The sequence below is a fragment of the Dendrobium catenatum genome, unplaced genomic scaffold, assembly GCF_001605985.2.
Source record: "Dendrobium catenatum unplaced genomic scaffold, ASM160598v2 fragScaff_scaffold_1076, whole genome shotgun sequence".
NCBI classification, from domain to species: Eukaryota; Viridiplantae; Streptophyta; class Magnoliopsida; order Asparagales; family Orchidaceae; genus Dendrobium; species Dendrobium catenatum.
Window position 1 is genome coordinate 629,538 of NW_021319538.1, and position 17,262 is coordinate 646,799.

At 34.8% G+C, this 17,262-nt stretch overlaps 3 protein-coding genes across 10 annotated transcripts in view; 1 reads left to right on the forward strand and 2 right to left on the reverse strand.

Moving 5' to 3' along the window:
• Positions 1-992: 992 nt before the first annotated feature.
• LOC114578369 (lysine-specific demethylase JMJ25-like) lies at positions 993-9,987 on the reverse strand. Of its 3 annotated transcripts, XR_003701976.1 has the most exons (7): positions 9,909-9,987; positions 9,680-9,813; positions 6,476-6,568; positions 6,254-6,374; positions 6,093-6,164; positions 5,339-6,004; positions 1,739-1,805 (listed from the first exon to the last, which is right to left on the reverse strand). XR_003701976.1 is itself a non-coding variant. In XM_028698373.1 (3 exons), the coding sequence occupies exons 1-2, from the start codon at positions 6,109-6,111 to the stop codon at positions 5,368-5,370; spliced, it is 648 nt and encodes a 215-aa protein (XP_028554206.1). In that variant the 5' UTR covers positions 6,112-6,128; the 3' UTR covers positions 993-1,082; positions 5,339-5,367. The 3 variants fall into 3 exon arrangements, 2 of the variants coding, with proteins under 2 accessions (XP_028554206.1, XP_028554204.1); XM_028698373.1 differs by lacking the exons at positions 1,739-1,805; positions 6,254-6,374; positions 6,476-6,568; positions 9,680-9,813; positions 9,909-9,987 and adding an exon at positions 993-1,082 and having other exon boundaries at positions 6,101-6,128; XM_028698371.1 differs by lacking the exons at positions 6,254-6,374; positions 6,476-6,568; positions 9,680-9,813; positions 9,909-9,987 and having other exon boundaries at positions 6,101-6,128.
• Positions 9,988-10,135: 148 nt separating this feature from the next.
• Positions 10,136-11,210, reverse strand: LOC110094548. Of its 4 annotated transcripts, none has more exons than XR_003701977.1 (5): positions 10,917-11,210; positions 10,710-10,781; positions 10,576-10,602; positions 10,357-10,495; positions 10,136-10,249 (listed from the first exon to the last, which is right to left on the reverse strand). XR_003701977.1 is itself a non-coding variant. In XM_028698384.1 (4 exons), exons 1-4 carry the CDS (start codon positions 11,043-11,045, stop codon positions 10,421-10,423), a joined length of 303 nt encoding a protein of 100 aa, XP_028554217.1. In that variant the 5' UTR covers positions 11,046-11,210; the 3' UTR covers positions 10,142-10,420. The 4 variants fall into 4 exon arrangements, 2 of the variants coding, with proteins under 2 accessions (XP_028554217.1, XP_028554218.1); XR_003701978.1 differs by having other exon boundaries at positions 10,357-10,472; positions 10,555-10,602; XM_028698384.1 differs by having other exon boundaries at positions 10,142-10,495.
• Positions 11,211-11,802: 592 nt separating this feature from the next.
• Positions 11,803-17,262, forward strand: part of LOC110094529 (lysine-specific demethylase JMJ25-like) — a 28,687-nt gene continuing 23,227 nt past the window's right edge. For all 3 annotated transcript variants that reach the window (XM_020819780.2, XM_028698376.1, XM_028698377.1), the window contains exons 1-9: positions 11,803-12,030; positions 12,122-12,205; positions 12,305-12,349; positions 12,972-13,070; positions 13,168-13,301; positions 15,524-15,623; positions 15,701-15,833; positions 15,926-15,989; positions 16,076-16,748. In XM_020819780.2, coding sequence (XP_020675439.1) covers positions 11,872-12,030; positions 12,122-12,205; positions 12,305-12,349; positions 12,972-13,070; positions 13,168-13,301; positions 15,524-15,623; positions 15,701-15,833; positions 15,926-15,989; positions 16,076-16,748 — 1,491 coding nt within the window. In that variant the 5' untranslated portion in view covers positions 11,803-11,871. The remainder of the gene's footprint in view (positions 12,031-12,121; positions 12,206-12,304; positions 12,350-12,971; positions 13,071-13,167; positions 13,302-15,523; positions 15,624-15,700; positions 15,834-15,925; positions 15,990-16,075; positions 16,749-17,262) is intronic.

Below are 17,262 nucleotides of genomic sequence, written 5' to 3' on the forward strand. Positions count from 1 at the left end.
TATTACTTGTCATAATAATTACATCTATTATCATATAATTTGTGAGAATTTTAAATTAAGAAAATTTAAAAAGAATTCCAATTCATTCATTGCACATTCAATTCACCCACATACTTTGATGTGCCTTCAACTATCAAATAGCAGCACAAAGATTTGGGGAGCTCATTGTAGAAGATCAAAGGAGACCATATAAAGAAAGAGAGAAAGCAATGAGGAGAAATTCCTTCTCTATCTAAAAATTTATTTATTATAATTGGATAATGAAAATATGAGAAAAGTAATCCACCTAATTGCAAGCTATCCTTCAATACTTTATGGATTAATTAGTGCTTCATCAAGTTAATAAGGTCCAACTAATTTATTAAGATATTAATTATTCATAATAATTGATAATTAATTATGATTATGATATTAAATTTAGATATTTATATTCATATTATATAAGTTTATTTAGGAACCAATTAATTAATTAATTAATGAGTAATTAATGATATAGATGTTAATCATAATGTTATTAGGCTAACTTGTGTAGTTAAGCTAATTCTATGCATGACCCTTACATAAATTAGCATCCTGAAAAAGATCAATTAATTGATAATTATAAACTTCCCGAAAACTTTCAAATTTGACTTTTAAAAGTGAAATACACATTTTCTTGTATATATTTGTTGATGTAAATGATATACTTAAATTTTCTATAAGTAAATATTAAAATTTAGGGGTTAGATACATAATATATAAAAATTATGTCTTATGTATACAAATCCCATAGAATTAATTTGTTCAAGATTTTTAAATAATTCAAAATAAATGGCCAACATTATGCATTCATGAAATTCCAATTCAATTTTGATCAATATAGATTTCTACACTATTCAATATATTTTGAGATGAGATTAATATGAATATTTGTTTAATTTTATATTAATTTGTTAGAAGCTAAGAAAATATTAATTAAATGAAATTTAGTAGGACTTTTTGATCCACCCCTATCTCCTTTGTGATTCTCTCTCACCTCTTCAGCTTCCTCGATCCATAGATTATCCCACATAAATTAAACTGAAGAGCTCATCTTCATCATACTGCCATAAAAAGACAAGTAGAGCCAGTAAGGGCTATTAATTTTTAGATAGATTGAAAATAATGAACGAGCTCTGCTGTAAATAATTGTTGAGTTAAATAAATAAAAAAATTATGATACATAAAATAAGAGTGTAGAAAATAACAAAATATAAATATAACTGTTGCGTCTTAGAATATTTGCAACAGTGGAGAAATATAAAGTTTATCGTCTTAATTTTGTACAAAGATCCAGCACACAATAAGATAAAAAGAGATGGTGCAATATTTATAATAGACACCAAGAATTTTATGTTCACAAAATCAATACACCCTTTCTACATCCCTAGCAATCTCTCAATCCGACCATCCGATTCTTCTTCTTAGAACTGAAATCAATACCTACAAGAGATTGCAAAATAAAATTTGCAGAGAGAACAAATGCCCCCTTGAAAAACAAGAAAAAAATAGTAGGAATTGACTAAATTGAAGAACTCATCACCTGATCCTGCTTCTCCTTAAACTCTAAGCTACCCTTCCTCTTCTGCTTCCCTACTGAGGCCACAATCTCAATCCCACCATCTTCTTCTTCTTCTTCTTCTTCTTCTTCTTTGATCTGACATCAAAATCTATCATTTTTTGATAAGAAGGGAAGCGGGAAGATTTATTCCCATTGTATGACCAAATAAAAAACTCACCGCCTTTGCTGGTGCAGCAAACTCACCTTGATATTCATCTTCAGTGCACTGCCATGAAAAAACAAGCAAAAGTGTTAGAAGACATGCCCACGTCAGCAATCTTAGAACACGCTCTCTGTAATTAACTGCTGATGTGGCATTGCCGTACATAACAGAACATGTCTTCCTCTCTTCTAGATAGCTAATGTACTTCTTCTTTTGTCTATAAATACATCCCTGTATCAAGATCTAAGTAAGAAAGAAGGAAGAAGTTATTCACCTACCTCCTGTGTCTCTTTCTTGTACTCCTACATCTCTAAGTTCATATACTAGGAAACTAGTTCTCTCATGGTATGAGAGCTTCATCGCTCAACACCTTCGGGATCCGTCAATGGCCGAACAAGAATCTGCAGCATCTCCTCCAGGGAATTCAAACCTCTCAGCTTCCTTAGTCGAATTTAATGTACCAGCTCCTCTCAAATTCCACGTATAAAATCTCAAGAATCTTGTTCCCACCCAACTCACTAATGAGAACTATATTATTTTGCGTCTTCAATTGTATCAACATTTTTCGGCAAATGACTTTACCAGCCATCTCACTGGTCTCTTTGTATGTCCTCCTGAAACTTCAACAATTGAATGCAATCTATGGAAGCTCATTGATAGCAATCTCATATCTTCTTTGTTGTCTACATTCTCCTCATCAGTGCTTCCATATATTCTCATTCTTGCCACGGCTCATGAGGTATGGATTACACTTAAAAGATGATTACAACCTACTTATAGATCTCGAGTTATTCAACTCAAGAACGAACTTCATCAAATTCAAATGAAATATCACACAATGCAACAATATCTCACTCAGATCAAAATGATCGTGGGCAACATTACTGCAGCCAAATCAACTATTGACGCTGAAGACATCATATTATATATTTTAAATGGTCTTCCAATAATCTATAATCCATTCAAAACGGCTATATAGTGAGGAGATAAATCTCTAACACGAGCAACTTAAAGACACTCAATAGCAACCGAACACCGTAGCTCTTCTTTCAAACCGCAACAACTCAGATCGTGGATGATCCAATCAATTACGAGGTCGAGGCTCAAACTCTCGTCCGCCATCTAATTTTAATTCTCAGAATCAAGGTATAACATCAGTGATCAATAGACCCACATGTCAAATCTTTGAGAAAATTGGCCATTCAACATTAAATTGTTGGCATCAATGTAACCTTCAATACGCTCCTTCGTCTTCGTGGAATCTAAGAGCTCTTCTTGCTCATCAACAACCCAACACTACAGCCGAGTGGGTTCTGGATTCCGTAGCGTCGTCACATCTGACTTTGGATGCTTGTAATCTTCAACAACTAGTTCCATACAATGGTCTTGATTCTGTTTTCATTGCAAATGGGAGCACGTGACCCTTTCAGAAAACTCGACAAGGCATCCTACCCTTATCGGACTCAGCTTGTAAGCTCTATCTCTACAATCTTTTGGATGTTCCGTCATTGTCTCACAACCTTTTGTCTATTTCCAAATTAACATCATATAATAATGTTTACATCTGCTTTGACGCTCATGGTTTCTTTATTAAGGATCTTCAGGACAATCAATAGCTTCTACATGGTCACAAGCATAGAGGTTTGTACCAAATACAAATATCTCCTAGAAATAAGGCAACTGCTTTAGAGCCACAAGTATATCCACCTCATTGTGGCACGCCTTGGACACCCTCATTCTCGCCTCATTACCTCTCTAGTCAAATACATTCTGGAATTACAGTGTTTCACCTCTATCATACATTTGTATATCTTGTAACGTGGCCAAAAGCCACAAAATCCCCTTTACTACCAGTACTTCTTCATGTACCATGCCATTTGAGCTTGTTCATTCAGACGTATGAGGTCCGGCTCCTTAATCATCATTCAATGGCTATAAGCAATATGTAATATTCATCGATGACTTTACAAAATTTTCTTGGCTTTACCTCATGAATTCTAAACAAGAAACGTTCATAAAGTTTTAAAACTTTTGTAATCTCATCAAAAACAAATTCAATAGCCACATTCAAACTTTCCGATTAGATGATGGTGGGGAGTTCATAAGCAATTCCTTTCATTTGTATCAATCAAACAACGACACCACTCATCAAATCAGCTGCCCATATACTCCTGAACAAAACTGACCGCCGAACGCAAACAATGCCATCTTCTTGATCTTACTATAACACTTCTACATGCTGCTAACCTTCCTATTCATTTATGGGCTAAGGCGCTAACTACTTAATGAACCGTTTACCTTCAAAAGCCATATCACTTCAAGTTCCTTATCATAAGTTGTTTGGTCATTCCCCTACCTAGAATCATTTGCGAACTTTCAGGCGCTTATGCTTTCCTTGGCTTCAATCACAAACTCCAAATAAACTCTCGCCTCGTTCTCAAGAATGTGTATTCTTGGGTTACTCTAGTTTGCATAAAGGTTATCGATGTCTCAACATTAAAACCAATCAAATCCACACATGTTTTTCATGAACACCATTTCCCATTTCAAGATTCATCAAAACAAACTGTTGCCACTTCATCAGACACAAACTATTATCCTCTCTTCTTAGTTCCAGCTTCCACAATACCTACTGTCATCCCTAAAACTACTGCCCCATTAGACGTCATAACTCCTGCACTCAATATATTGCCTGTTGCTCCAGAAAATCGATCTTCCTCACAAAATTCTTCAACTCAAATCTATGGTATAAACTCCAAAAATCATCCCACATACAGCCTACACAAACTCAAATTCATCATATACAAACTAGATTCAAATCTGAAATCCCGCAGCCTAAATAGATCTTCGATCTGTCTGTTGTTTCCACTCCTTTATCCACTCCTACATCCTATTCTTAGGCAACAAAACACAAGTAGTGGAGAAGTGCAATGTCAGAAGAATATATTGGCCTTCAAAAATAAGGTACTGGGTTGCTTGTTCCACTGCCAACTGACAAGCCAATTCTTGGCTGCAAGTGGACGTTCAAAACCAAGCTACAAACTAATGGACAAATTGATAGATACAAGGCTCGTTTAGTGGCCTAGGGTTGTTCTCAAGAATTTGATGTGAACTACACCGAAACATTTAGTCCGGTAGCTAAAATGTCAATAATTTGCATTCTCCTCACACTTGATCTTCATCGTTAATGGTCTATCACTCTATTCTTCAATTAGATGTATCAAATGTATTTTTACATGATGAACTTCAAGATGAAATATATATGAAACAACCACCTAGGTTGAACCATGCGAATTTGTAAATTATGGATGATAATGACGAAATGGCATTATGTTTTCTGGTCAGCATGATTTATGAAAACCTTTTTACAGAGCCATAGAATCATGTTTATGCAAAGAAAATGGTGCTAATCTTACAACACAAACAAAAAATTTGAAGTTTAAAATACCAATCAATTATCACTTTATCAGTATCCTAAGAGAATGAATAGAAAAATACAATAGATTGTTGACATGGCCATAGAAATATGTCTTGCAACAAGATTTAGCATGATAGATATAGACCAATCCATAAGCAAGAATGGTACAGTAACTAACCTCACACCAGTCCAAACAGTCAATCGCCTTTACTTCAAAATTTTCAGTTTAACCTTTCTCACTTTCTTCTCTCGCAATGCACACCACATGACCATTGGTTCCCAGCTTAATCCAGAAGATAAATCAAGCACATCGCGGACAATCACTGGCTCACCTTTAGCCCAATGCTTCTGGAAATGTTCCAGTTCTCCCCCTGGAATACATCTAGCACTTGGACAGAATAAAAGGTTATCTTCGCAGCCTTCTCTAGAAGCTGCTTTTCTCAATGAGCCACTGTGAGAATCAATCTTTCCTGAAACACAGAAACAGGGGCAAACTCCAGAGTTTTCATGTGATTCTGTAAGTTCACTGCTTTTGAGTCCAACAATTCCATTAGCCTTCTCTTCTAACTCAAAAATCTTCTGAAAGAATATGCTTGAGCTGCAAAAGAGAACTACCACAACCACCCAATACTTCAGGTGGACAAGAAATACTACCATCAGCAGTTGCTCTCCATTGCAATGTGCATTTAGAAGATCTTCAGGGATATCAGTATTTACTCCACATTGGCTACTGTGCCCAGGCAAACTGCCTTCACGAAGCCCTCGACAGCAAGACAAACATAGGTCATAGGCGCAACTAGAACAGTTTCTATGGAAATCTGCAATTGATGAGCTGCAGTAATTGCTGCCAAAAACACAAGTGCATGTTAAGTTTCTTAAGTGTTTAAAATACAAATGAATAGCAAATTAACTGTAGCAGAAAGAAAACAAACCAATATACTCGTTCATCATTTGCACAAGGAGCTTCTTGTAACTTTACTTCAGTAGTTCAGTCAATGCAATGCCTAGTCATAAGAAAATTATGGGAGAGAACAGTGAGTCAGAGGAATGAAGACTCAGGAAGCAGCTAAATTATGGTCTAGTATATCAATACCTTTTATCTGAGCCTCAAGTTCCTTTTCCAATTGTTGTTCTTTGCGTAGTTCTTTGAACCATGGAAGCAACAGACGTAATACATATAAATATTTTGTTTTTTGTCCTCCTCTTGAATGGCTCTTTTAGGAGGCCGAGATTGATAGTTAGGCTTTTAGAAACTCAACTAAAATAATGGTTTGAAAGAAAAACAAAGACGAAAGGAGGAAAAAAAAAACTTCACCTCAGAAATTCCTCTCATGCGTAAGCATGATTTGCAATTGCAATTGAACCGGCAAACTGGGCATTTAATACGTCAGGAGTTAACTGTGGATACCTACACATCAGCAACCAATAAACATATCGGCATGATTAGACAGAAAACAATGAATACAATCTAAACTATAATTCGTAACATACTATAATCAATAGATAAATAATAAAAAAAATAAATAAACTATTCATACATTTTAAGGCAATAAGCTAATGCTGAAGAAAAGTAAAATGACTAACGTAACTTCAGCATGAAAATTTCAAGGGCTGTTTGATTCAGTAACATCACAATATTTTGTCCTGCTACTCCAAAAGGGCTATTTTTTGTCAGTTAAAGTCTCCCAGCAACAAAATAAAATATGATTGTTATATATTATTTTGGTAACATCTAGATGTCACATCATCTTATTAAGATATGCTGGAGCCTAAGATTTAGTGCTTCTCCATGAAGCAAAAAACACAAACACAGGAATATGGATACAGATACAGACATGGACAAGACACATAATGATGTTGCATAGTTGCAAAACGTAGAACACGACATGCTATGAAGACATTTTTACATTGTATAAATTATTAATATGAAATATATAATTTCTATCATTCTCTATTATAAAAACCATAGGCTGAAAGATAACATCACATACATGTTTTTTACACAGAAATTTTATATAGTAAAAGATAAACAAAACATTATTAATAATAAAAAAATGCTTTATCACACTATAAATCTAAAGATATTTAAGATTTTCATTTTTTTTCCCATTTCCTTTCACTTAAATTTGTAGCATCTTGAATTAAGCTTCATTTTTAGAAGATGTAAGTAGTATTTTTCTAATTATTTTAATACATGAAATGCATGTTTTGGTAAGTAAGCCTTGAGTGAAAAGCTCAATTGCTGCTTTGGATCCTATGCATCAATATTTATTTGAACTTGCTTTTTTTAATTCTTAGTCATTAGATGCGTCGGGAAGACTTCAACAACAAGGCGGAGAGGTGAGATGCAAGATAGCTTCAACACCTAAGAAAACATATGGAACGGCTTCAACGCCGGGGTGGAGATGCGAAATGGCTTAGACGAAGAGGAGCTTACGAGACAACTTCAACTAAAAGGAGCGACATGTATCACAGACGGCTAAAACCTCTTATGGGGTATATAAGTATTAACTCTTTCTCATTACACGGTTTGATTTTGAGTTCTATTAATTCATTCACATGAACCTTCGGTTTTGAGTCCCTGTCTTCTGGCGAGTCAGGAAAGTGTTGGAGTTCAATTCCACAAAAAAAAAAAAATTTAGAAGCAATTTGCAAAGTGTCAAACATGTGTCTGGTAAAGCCGAAGTTATGTTTGTGCCCGACGCATATTTGACACGAACATGGAAGTATCCATGCTTCCTAGGTGTTTTGTATTATGTCATTCATTTGCATCACCTACTCAAAGGCGGAGGAAAGGGGGGGCACGTGCCCCCCCCTAAAAAAATGAAAAATATATATAGAGAGAGGGAATTTAGAGATAAAGGCTAAGTTGAAAACTTCAGAAATTAAATCGGAGACCATCTTAACTCCGATTTCAGCAAACTTATAGTCAAATTGAACGTATCAAAAATACGAACCCAACGGCACCAAATTCGACTCAATCCGAAACCAAATGACTCCAGATCAAAGACCCGAAGCATATTTAGAAGGTTTAAATCATAATTTGGATTACCAAATAGTTTTCAAACATAACATGCTTATAGTCGAATTGAGCGGCTAGACGAGACGAATCCAACGAGCTCAAGATAGCCAAATTTTGAAATAACTAAGCCATTTAAATGCCCAATAAATGATCCACGATCAAGCGATTCAATATTGATCGTCCATTCAAATCACTCCCAATTTAATTTCCTATTCATTCACATTTTTTTCTTGGTTGATATTAGCTTAATCCTATATTGATTCGATCTTAAATAGATTTTATATTTTTTTTGTGCAATGAGATTTTTAATATCACGTATTTAGTTAATATATTGAACCCGTTCTAGCATAAATCAAGTGATTTGATGTATGGAAGTCATTTTGTGAAGGAAAAAAAAAATTTATTCACTATCAAAGTTTTATCATTTTTAAAACTGATTATATCGGTCCCAAGCCTGTATGTAAAAAGTTGAAAGAAAATTTTAAATAAAATTAATTTAGGCCCCCCCTAAATATACTTTCTGGCTCTGCCACTGCACCTACTCCATCTATATTTTCACATAAATCATATTAGTGGCTGACATTACCTTATTCCTTCTTATGTGCACCAAATTCTAACAATCACAAGACTAATCATTATTCTTTATGTGATGTCCAAACTAAAGGCCAATTTTTTTTTTTGTGAATTTTTTCAAATTGTTAGGCATTATAGTGGCTAATGTTTGGCATCATTCCAAATCTTCTTAGCGGCTTTGAAACTTCACAATAGTTCTATTGGGAAGTAAACCAAGAACAAAACAAACAAGAAAAAGAAAATAGCAGAGAAGAACATCGTGATTTAATATGGAAAAATCCAAAATTGGGAAAAAAACTATGGAGCAGACCACACCAAGAAATCCACTCTAAAAAATGGGAGAAAATTGTATAGAACTCTTTCTCTCCTATTCTCTCCTTGTCTCTCTACACTTCTCACAGCATTCTATTACAAGAAAACAAAATAGATGCACTTATATTGCACCATGAAATCATTCTATGATTGATAGTTTATCCAATCATGGGTGTATTGTACTCTAAAGATAACATTGAACTTAATAATAATCATACACACAACAGTGAAATCTTCAAATATGATAATACAAACCAAGAATGCTGTTTGACTAATAAAATTGGAAATTCACAAGCAATGACTTCTTATAACATTGGCATAAAAATAACATTGAGCTAAATAGCTCCTCAATTTAATGTAATGATTAAGTAGAAAATGATGTGTGAGGTGATCACTAAAGAATTGAGATAGATAGAATAAATTGCATAATTCCAGCAAGTATTATGAATGGTGAGTAAATTAAAACCCCAACTTTATATTTAAATGAAGCAATCAAATCATTAATGACCAGAATTTCAATGAATAATAATTTAACTGATAAACCAATCAAAAGACCTAATATTCAAGCACACATGTACAATAGAGAAAAGAAGATAAGAGATAAACACGCACCATCTCTTCATACACGGATAACAATACCGTTTTCTTTGGCAAGCCATGCATCGCACCACAGCTCCCTTGTCATTCTTTTGGCATTGATGGCACATTAGCGCATCTTCACCACTCAGTAACTTTGTCTTGGTACCCTATAGCCACAAAAGGTAAATTAAACACTAAACATTATATAAGGAAAAAAAATCAGGAAATAACAAGAAAATGGGCAGCTTGAAGAGTTCGTCACCTGATTCTTCTCATAATCAGAATTTATGGGAGCTTTCCTCTTCTGATTCTTTACAGATGATGCAATCCCAGTTCCAACATTGACTTCATCACGATGCTGTCAAAATCCAACATTTTCTAATGAGAGAAAACGAAAGAAAAAGTTCTATGCCCATAACAGATTGCAAAAGAGAACAAATGACAAAAGTAAGAAAACAAAAATAGAAAATAAGCAGGAATTGACTAAACTGAAGAGCTCGTCATCTGATCATGCTTCTCCTCAAACTCTAAGCTAGCCTTCCTCTTCCGCTTCGCTACTGGGGCCTCAATCTCAATCCCACCATCCGATTCTTCTTCTTTGAACTGACATCAATACCCATAAGAGATTGCAAAAGAATATTTGAAACAGAACAAATAACCCCTTGAAAAACAAGAAAAGAAAATCGAAAATAAGCAGGAATTGACAAAACTGAAGAATTCGTCATCTGATCCAGCTTCTCCTCAACTCTACGCCAGCCATCCTCTTCCGCTTCATTAATGAGGCCACAATCTCAATCCCACCATCCGATTCTTCTTCTTCTTTGAACTGACATCAAAATCCATCATTGTCTGATAAGAAGGGAAGCGGGAAGAGTTATTCCCATTGTATGACAAAATAAATAACTCACCGACTATGCCGGTGCAGCAACCTCGCCTTGATATTCATCTTCAGCGCACTGCCATGAAAAAACAAGCAAAAGAACGTATATTATTAAATCACCACAATATAGAAGTGCCTTGAAAGAAAATAATCATCCCGTCAAAAGAACATTAAAAACCCCACCTTTGTGTCGCTCAACCCATCCCCATGTCTTAAATCTTCCATTTTGCTACCGGAACCATTCCCTTCCTCAGGCTGCAGTTCCCATTTTTCCAATGCATCGCAACAGTAAACAAAATTGATAAGTTAAATTTGAGAAATTAGATAGAAAAACATCTAAGGATGTCAAGGATAGGCAAGTTAGAAAAAAATCGCAGGTATGAGCGTCACCTCAACCTTCCCGTTGCCGTTGGAAACAAAGCTACTATCCTCAGTCTTCTTCTTCCCTAACTCAGAGTCATTACTAGTCCTAAAAAACTCAGACAAAACCTCACTTCCTCCACTTCCAGGGTCCGACATTGTTGAAAGCCTAACCTTAATCCTAACTGCCAACACCTCCCTCTTTTAACTTTGTTCTTTCTGATGTGGCTTTGGTATTTGCTTCAAAAACAGTTTTTGGCCGCGCAAAATTGATAGAAATGAGAGGACTTTTAATTCAGAGACGGAGCTGAAAAGGGTTGCCAATCGGTGGTGTAATCGTGAAGTGGCATGCAAGTATTTGTTGAGCTAAATAAATAATGAGTTTAATGTACACGAAATAAAAGTACATAAAATAAAAAATAATTAATTAAGAACAAGCGTCAACTGTACCAAAATGTAAATTTCTTAAGAATTTTTATGATTGCTTAAAATTTATGAAAAAAAATTTTGTAATTAAAATACTACAACATAAATGATATGGAGAAAACAATTTTTAAATTAAATTTTATTTTTTATACTTTTATTTCGTGTACATTAAACTCATTTATTTATTTAGCTCAACAAATGTACCACTTCACGATTACGCATCGATCACAGTTTTCGGCTTCATCTTTGAATTAAAAGTCCTCCAATTTCTATAGATTTTGCAAAAAATTGTTTTAGAAGTCAAAATCAAAACCCCTTGAGAAAGAACAAAGTTAAAAAAGGGAAGAGTGGGGGCAGTTAGGGTTACTGTTAGGCTTTAAAAAATGTTAGACTTTGGAAGTGACGAAATTATTATGTGTAGAGATCAGATGCAGTACGTCATATAGAGATCGACCATATATAACGGTATTGAATCGCAGTACGAAATTATACTGAGCCACGATACCAACCAAGCAAAGAATTTATTATTCTGTGCAAAAAAAATACTCCCGTCCCTAAAATGTACGGGCTCGTACCGAACTCGGTAACGTGGCCCGTTTCGTTGGTCTCCCGACGGTTTTCGCCGCACAGTTTGTCAGTTTTTAGGGCTAGTAATGACTCTGAGTTGGGAAAGAAGAACACTGAGGATAGTAGTTTTACTTCCAGCGGCAACGGGAAGGTTTAGATGACGCTCATAACTGCTATTTATTTTCTAACTTTCCTTGATTCAACTTATCAAATTTTTTTACTGTTGCGACGCATTGGGAAAGAGGAAGCGGCAGCCTGAGGAGAGGAATGGTTCTGGTAGCAAAATAGAAGGTTTAGGACATGGGGATGGGTTGAGCGACACAAAGGTAGGGTTTATAATGTTCTTTTGAGGCGATGATTAAGGCCCTCTATCTTGTGATGATTTAGAAATGTAAGAATTCTTTTGCTTTGTTTTTTCATGGCAGTGCACTGAAGATGAATATCAATGCGAGTTTGCTGCAGCAGAGGCGGTGAGTTATTTATTTGGTCATACAATGGGAATTTCTCTTCCTGCTTCCCTTCTTATCGTACAATGATAGATTTTGATGTCAGTTCAAAGGAGGAGAAGAATAAGAATCGGATGGTGGCCTTAGTAGGGAAGCTGAAGAGGAAGGGTAGCTTAGAGTTTGAGGAGAAGCAGGATCAGGTGATGAGATCTTCAGTTTCGTCAGTTCCTGCTTTTTTTTTTTTCCTTGTTTTTCAAGGGGGCATTTGTTCTCTCTGCAAATTTTCTTTTGCAATCTCTTGTGGGTATTGATGTCTGTTCTAAGAAGAAGAATCGGATGGTGGGATTGCGATTGTGGCCCCAGTAGGGAAGTGGAAAAGGAAGGCTGACTTAGAGTTTGAGGAGAAGCAGGACCAGATGATGAGCTATTCGGTTTAGTCAATTCCTGCTTATTTTCTACTTTTCTTATTTTTCAAGGGGTCATTTGTTCTCTTGCAAATTTTCTTTTGTCGATTCCTGCTTATTTTCTACTTTTTCTTATTTTTCAAGGGGTCATTTGTTCTCTTGCAAATTTTCTTTTGCAATCTCTTACGGGTTTAAAACTTTTCTTTAGTTTTCTCTCATTAGAAAATGTTGGATTTTGACAGCATTGTGATAAAAGCAAAATTGAAGCTGGGATGTCATCATCTGTAAAGAATCTGAAGAGGAAAGCTCCCATATTTTATGATTATGAGAAGAAGAATCAAGTGATGAGCTTTTCAAGCTGGCCCGTTTCTTGTTATTTTTTATATATTTTTTTTCTTACGTAATGTTTAGCGTTTTATTTGCTTTCTATGGCTATAGGGTACCAAGAGAAAGTTACTGACTGGTGAAGATGCGCTAATGTGCCATCAATGCCAAAGGAATGACAAGGGAGCGGTGGTGCGATGCATGGCTTGCCAAAGAAAACGGTATTGCTATCCGTGTATTAAGAGATGGTGCGTGTTTGTCTCTGATCTCCTTTTCTCTATTGTACATGTGTTCTTGAATATTAGGTCTTTTGACTGGTTTATCTGTTAGATTATTAGACACTGAAATTATGGTCATTAATGATTTGATTGCTTCATGTAAATATAAAGTTGGGGTTTTAATTTCCTCTCCATTGGTAATACTTATTTGAATTATGCAGTTTATTCTATCTATCTCTGTTATTTTATTGATCACCTCATACATCATTTTCTATTAAATCATTACATCAAATTGAGGGGCTATTTGACCCAATGTTATTTTGATGCCAGTGTTATAAGATGTCATTGTCTGTACGTTTCCAATTTCATTAGTCAAATGGTATTATTGGTTTTATATTATGGAATTTGAAAATGTCACTGTTATGTATATTATGATTTTTCAGTTCAATGTTATCTTTAGAGTACAATACACTATACACCCATGGTTTACTAAGAACTTGATTCATTCATCTAGAGCTTGCTAGGAATGTAGAAAAAAGGTGTATTGATTTTGTGAGCGGTGAACCTATGAAAGTTGAAAACTCAATGATTTAATATATGTCAAACATTCCTCATGAAAAAATGATGAAAATATTGCAAAACATATTAAATAGTGATGGTTGTCAGATCTTCAAATTATTGTGAAGTTTCAATGACACTAATAAGATTTGGAATGCTGTAAAACATTAGCTACTATAATGCCTAACAATTTACAAAAATTAACACAAAAAATCCACCTTTAGTTTGGACACCTCAGAAAGAACAATGATTGGTCTTTGTGATTGTTACTACTTGGTGCACAAAAGAAGGGATAAGGTAATGCTTGCCATTAGTTAGGTGCATGTGAAAAGAGAGATGGAGTAGGTTATCCAAAGAACAACATAATGCAAAAGACCTAAGAAGCAATGATATTTTCAAATGACATTTGTGTTCATGTTAGACATGGACTCTGCGTCAACACACCTAGACACATGTCTGCTACTTCAAAAATCATGTCAAAGTTTTTTTTTAAAGTGTGGAATTGGTTTCCAATACTTTCCAAAGACGACATGAGATGATGGGACTCAAAACCAAATATTCATGTGAATAAATTAATAGAACTCAAAATCCAACCATGCAATGAGAAGGAATTAATACTCATATGTCTTTAGAAGCTCTAAATTTATGTGATATGTATCGCTTCTTTTAGTTTAAGTTATCTTGTGGATCCTCTTTGTCTAAGCCATCTCGTGTTTCTGCTTTGTTGTCGAACCTGTTTTATGTTTCTGCCAAGGTGTTCAAGCTATCTCACTTCTCACCTCTCTCCACCTCAGCGATGAAGTCGTCTTGACGCATCTAACGACTAAGAATTAAAAAAAGGCATGTGCAAATAAATATTGATTTATTGGATCCAATGCAGAAACGAAGCTTTGCACTCAAGTTTTACTTAGCAAAACAGGCATTTCATGTGTTAAAATAATTAAAAATTATTATTTACATCTTTTAAAAATGTCATATGAGACGCTTAATTCAAGATGCTACAAGTTTGAGTGAAAGGAAGTGGGGAAAAAATGGTAAGCAAAAATATGTCTTTAGATTTATTATTTGATAATGCATTTCTTTTATTATTAATAATATTTATTGCCCGTTTACTATATAAAATTTCTTTTGTAAAATACATGTACATGATCTTATGTATCAACACCTGATGTCTATAGTAGAGAATAATAGAAATTATATATTTCATATTAATAGTTTATAAAGTATAAAAATGCCTACTTTTTGCAATTATGCCATATCGACATGTCTATGTTGTGCATGTGTCCATGTCCCTGCGCTTGTGCGTCTCTCTTTTCATGCTTCATTGCAAAGAACTAAATCTCGATGTCATTAAATGTGAGCAAAATAGATTTAAGAATCTAGAATGTTACCAATCATCTTTTATTTTGTAATTGGGAAATTTTAACGGACCAAAAAATTGCGTTGTTTGAATAACAGGACAAAATTTTGTTATGTTAGTGAGTCAAACAATCCTTGAAATTTCCATGTTGAAGTTACGTTACATATTTTTCTTTTCTTCAGCATTAGCTTATTGCCTTAAAATGTATGAATAATTTATTTATTTATTTTATTCTTTATCTATTGATTATAGTATGTTACGAATTATAGTTTAGATTGTATTCATTGTTTTCAGTCTAATCATGCCGATGTTTTTATTGGTTGGTGGTGTGTAGGTATCCACAGTTAACTCCTGATGATTTTGCTATTAAATGCCCAGTTTGCCGGTTCAATTGCAATTGCAAATCATGTTTACGCATGAGAGGAATTTCTGAGGTGAAGTTTTTATTCCCCTCCTTTCGTCTTTGTTTTTCTTTCAAACCATTATTTTAGTTGAGTTTCTAAAATCTCAGCCGCCTAAAAAAGCCATTCAAGAGGAGGACAAAAAACAAAACTATTTATATGTATTACGTCTGTTGCTTCCATGGTTCAAAGAACTACGAAAAGAACAGCAATTGGAAAAGGAAGTTGAGGCTCGGATACAAGGTATTGATATATACCTAGGCCATAATTTATTTCCTTCCTGAGTCGTCATTCCTCTTAGGCCCAGTTCTCTACCATAATTTTTTTATAACTAGGTATTGCATTGGCTGGACTAAAGTTACAAAAAACTCCTTGTGAAAAAGATTCATGTGTATATTGGTTTGTTTTCTTTCTGCTACAGTTTATTTTCTATTCATTTTTGTTTTAAACACTTAATAAACTTAACAGCACTTGCGTTTTGGCAGCAAGTTATGCAGCACATCAATTGCAGATTTCCATAGAAGCTGTTCTAGTTGCACTTACAACCTATGCTTGTCTTGCTGTCGAGGGCTTCGCGATGGCTGTTTGCCTGGGCACAGTGGACAATGTGGAATAAATACTAATATCCCTGAAGTTCTTCTGAATGCACTATTGCAATGGAGAGCTAATGCTGATGGTAGTATTCCTTGCCCACCTGAAGTATTGGGTGGTTGTGGTAGTTCTCTTTTGCAGCTCAAGCATGTTTTTTCGGAAGATATGCTTTTTGAGCTAGAAGAGAAAGCTAATAACATTGTTGGACTGGAAAACAGTGAATTTACAGAATCACATGAAAACTCTGGAGCTTGTGCATGTTTCTGTGTGTCAGGAAAGATTGATTCTGACAGTGGTGCATTGAGAAAGGCAGCTTCTAGAGAAGGCTGTGATGATAACCTTTTATACTGTCCAAGTGCTATATCTATTGAAGAAGGAGAGCTGCAACATTTCCAGAGGCATTGGGCTAAAGGCGAGCCAGTGATTGTCCGTGATGTGCTTGATTTATCTTTTGGATTGAGCTGGGAACCAATGGTCATGTGGCGTGCATTTCGGGAGAAGAAAGAAAGAAGGGGTAAATCTAAAAAATTTAATTTAAAAGTGATTGACTGTTTGAACTGGCGTGAGGTTAGTAACTGTACTTGTCTTGCTTATGGCTGGTTCAATATCCAACATGCTAAATCTTGTTGCAAGCCATTTCTATGGCCATATCAACAATCTATTGTATATTTTTTTAATTCGTTCTCTTTGGATATTGATAATTCATTGATGTTTTGAACTAAAATTTGTGTTTTAAGATTGGCACTATTTTCTTTGCACCAACATTATTCTATGGCTGTAAAAAAAAAAAAAAAAATCATTCATCGTGTTAACCATGAAACATCATGTCATTTGCTCATTATCATCCATAATTTACAAATTTGTATGGATCAACTTATGAATATTGACATTGTCTTAATTTTCTAGAATGTATAATAGCTGTTTCAACCTTTCAACACGTTGTATGACCTGAATACAATGAGAAGTGTGCAAGGGCCGCTGCATTGGCGCCTGGGTGCAGTGTTAAATAGGCAAGGGTTCCCACATTATGAACGGATGTTGCAAAGATGCTAGTCCATGAAACTGAAATTTTGATAGGATT

Coding starts and splice junctions, on each gene's coding strand:
- LOC110094548 (XM_028698384.1), bottom strand. CDS start 11,045: ATGTCGGACCCTGGAAGTGGAGGAAGTGAGGTTTTGTCTGAGTTTTTT. Junction 10,782..10,916: donor ACGGCAACGGGAAGGTTGAG/GTGACGCTCATA, acceptor TGGGAACTGCAG/CCTGAGGAAGGGAATGGTTC. Junction 10,496..10,575: donor AAGATGAATATCAAGGCGAG/GTTGCTGCACCG, acceptor CCTTCTTATCAG/ACAATGATGGATTTTGATGT.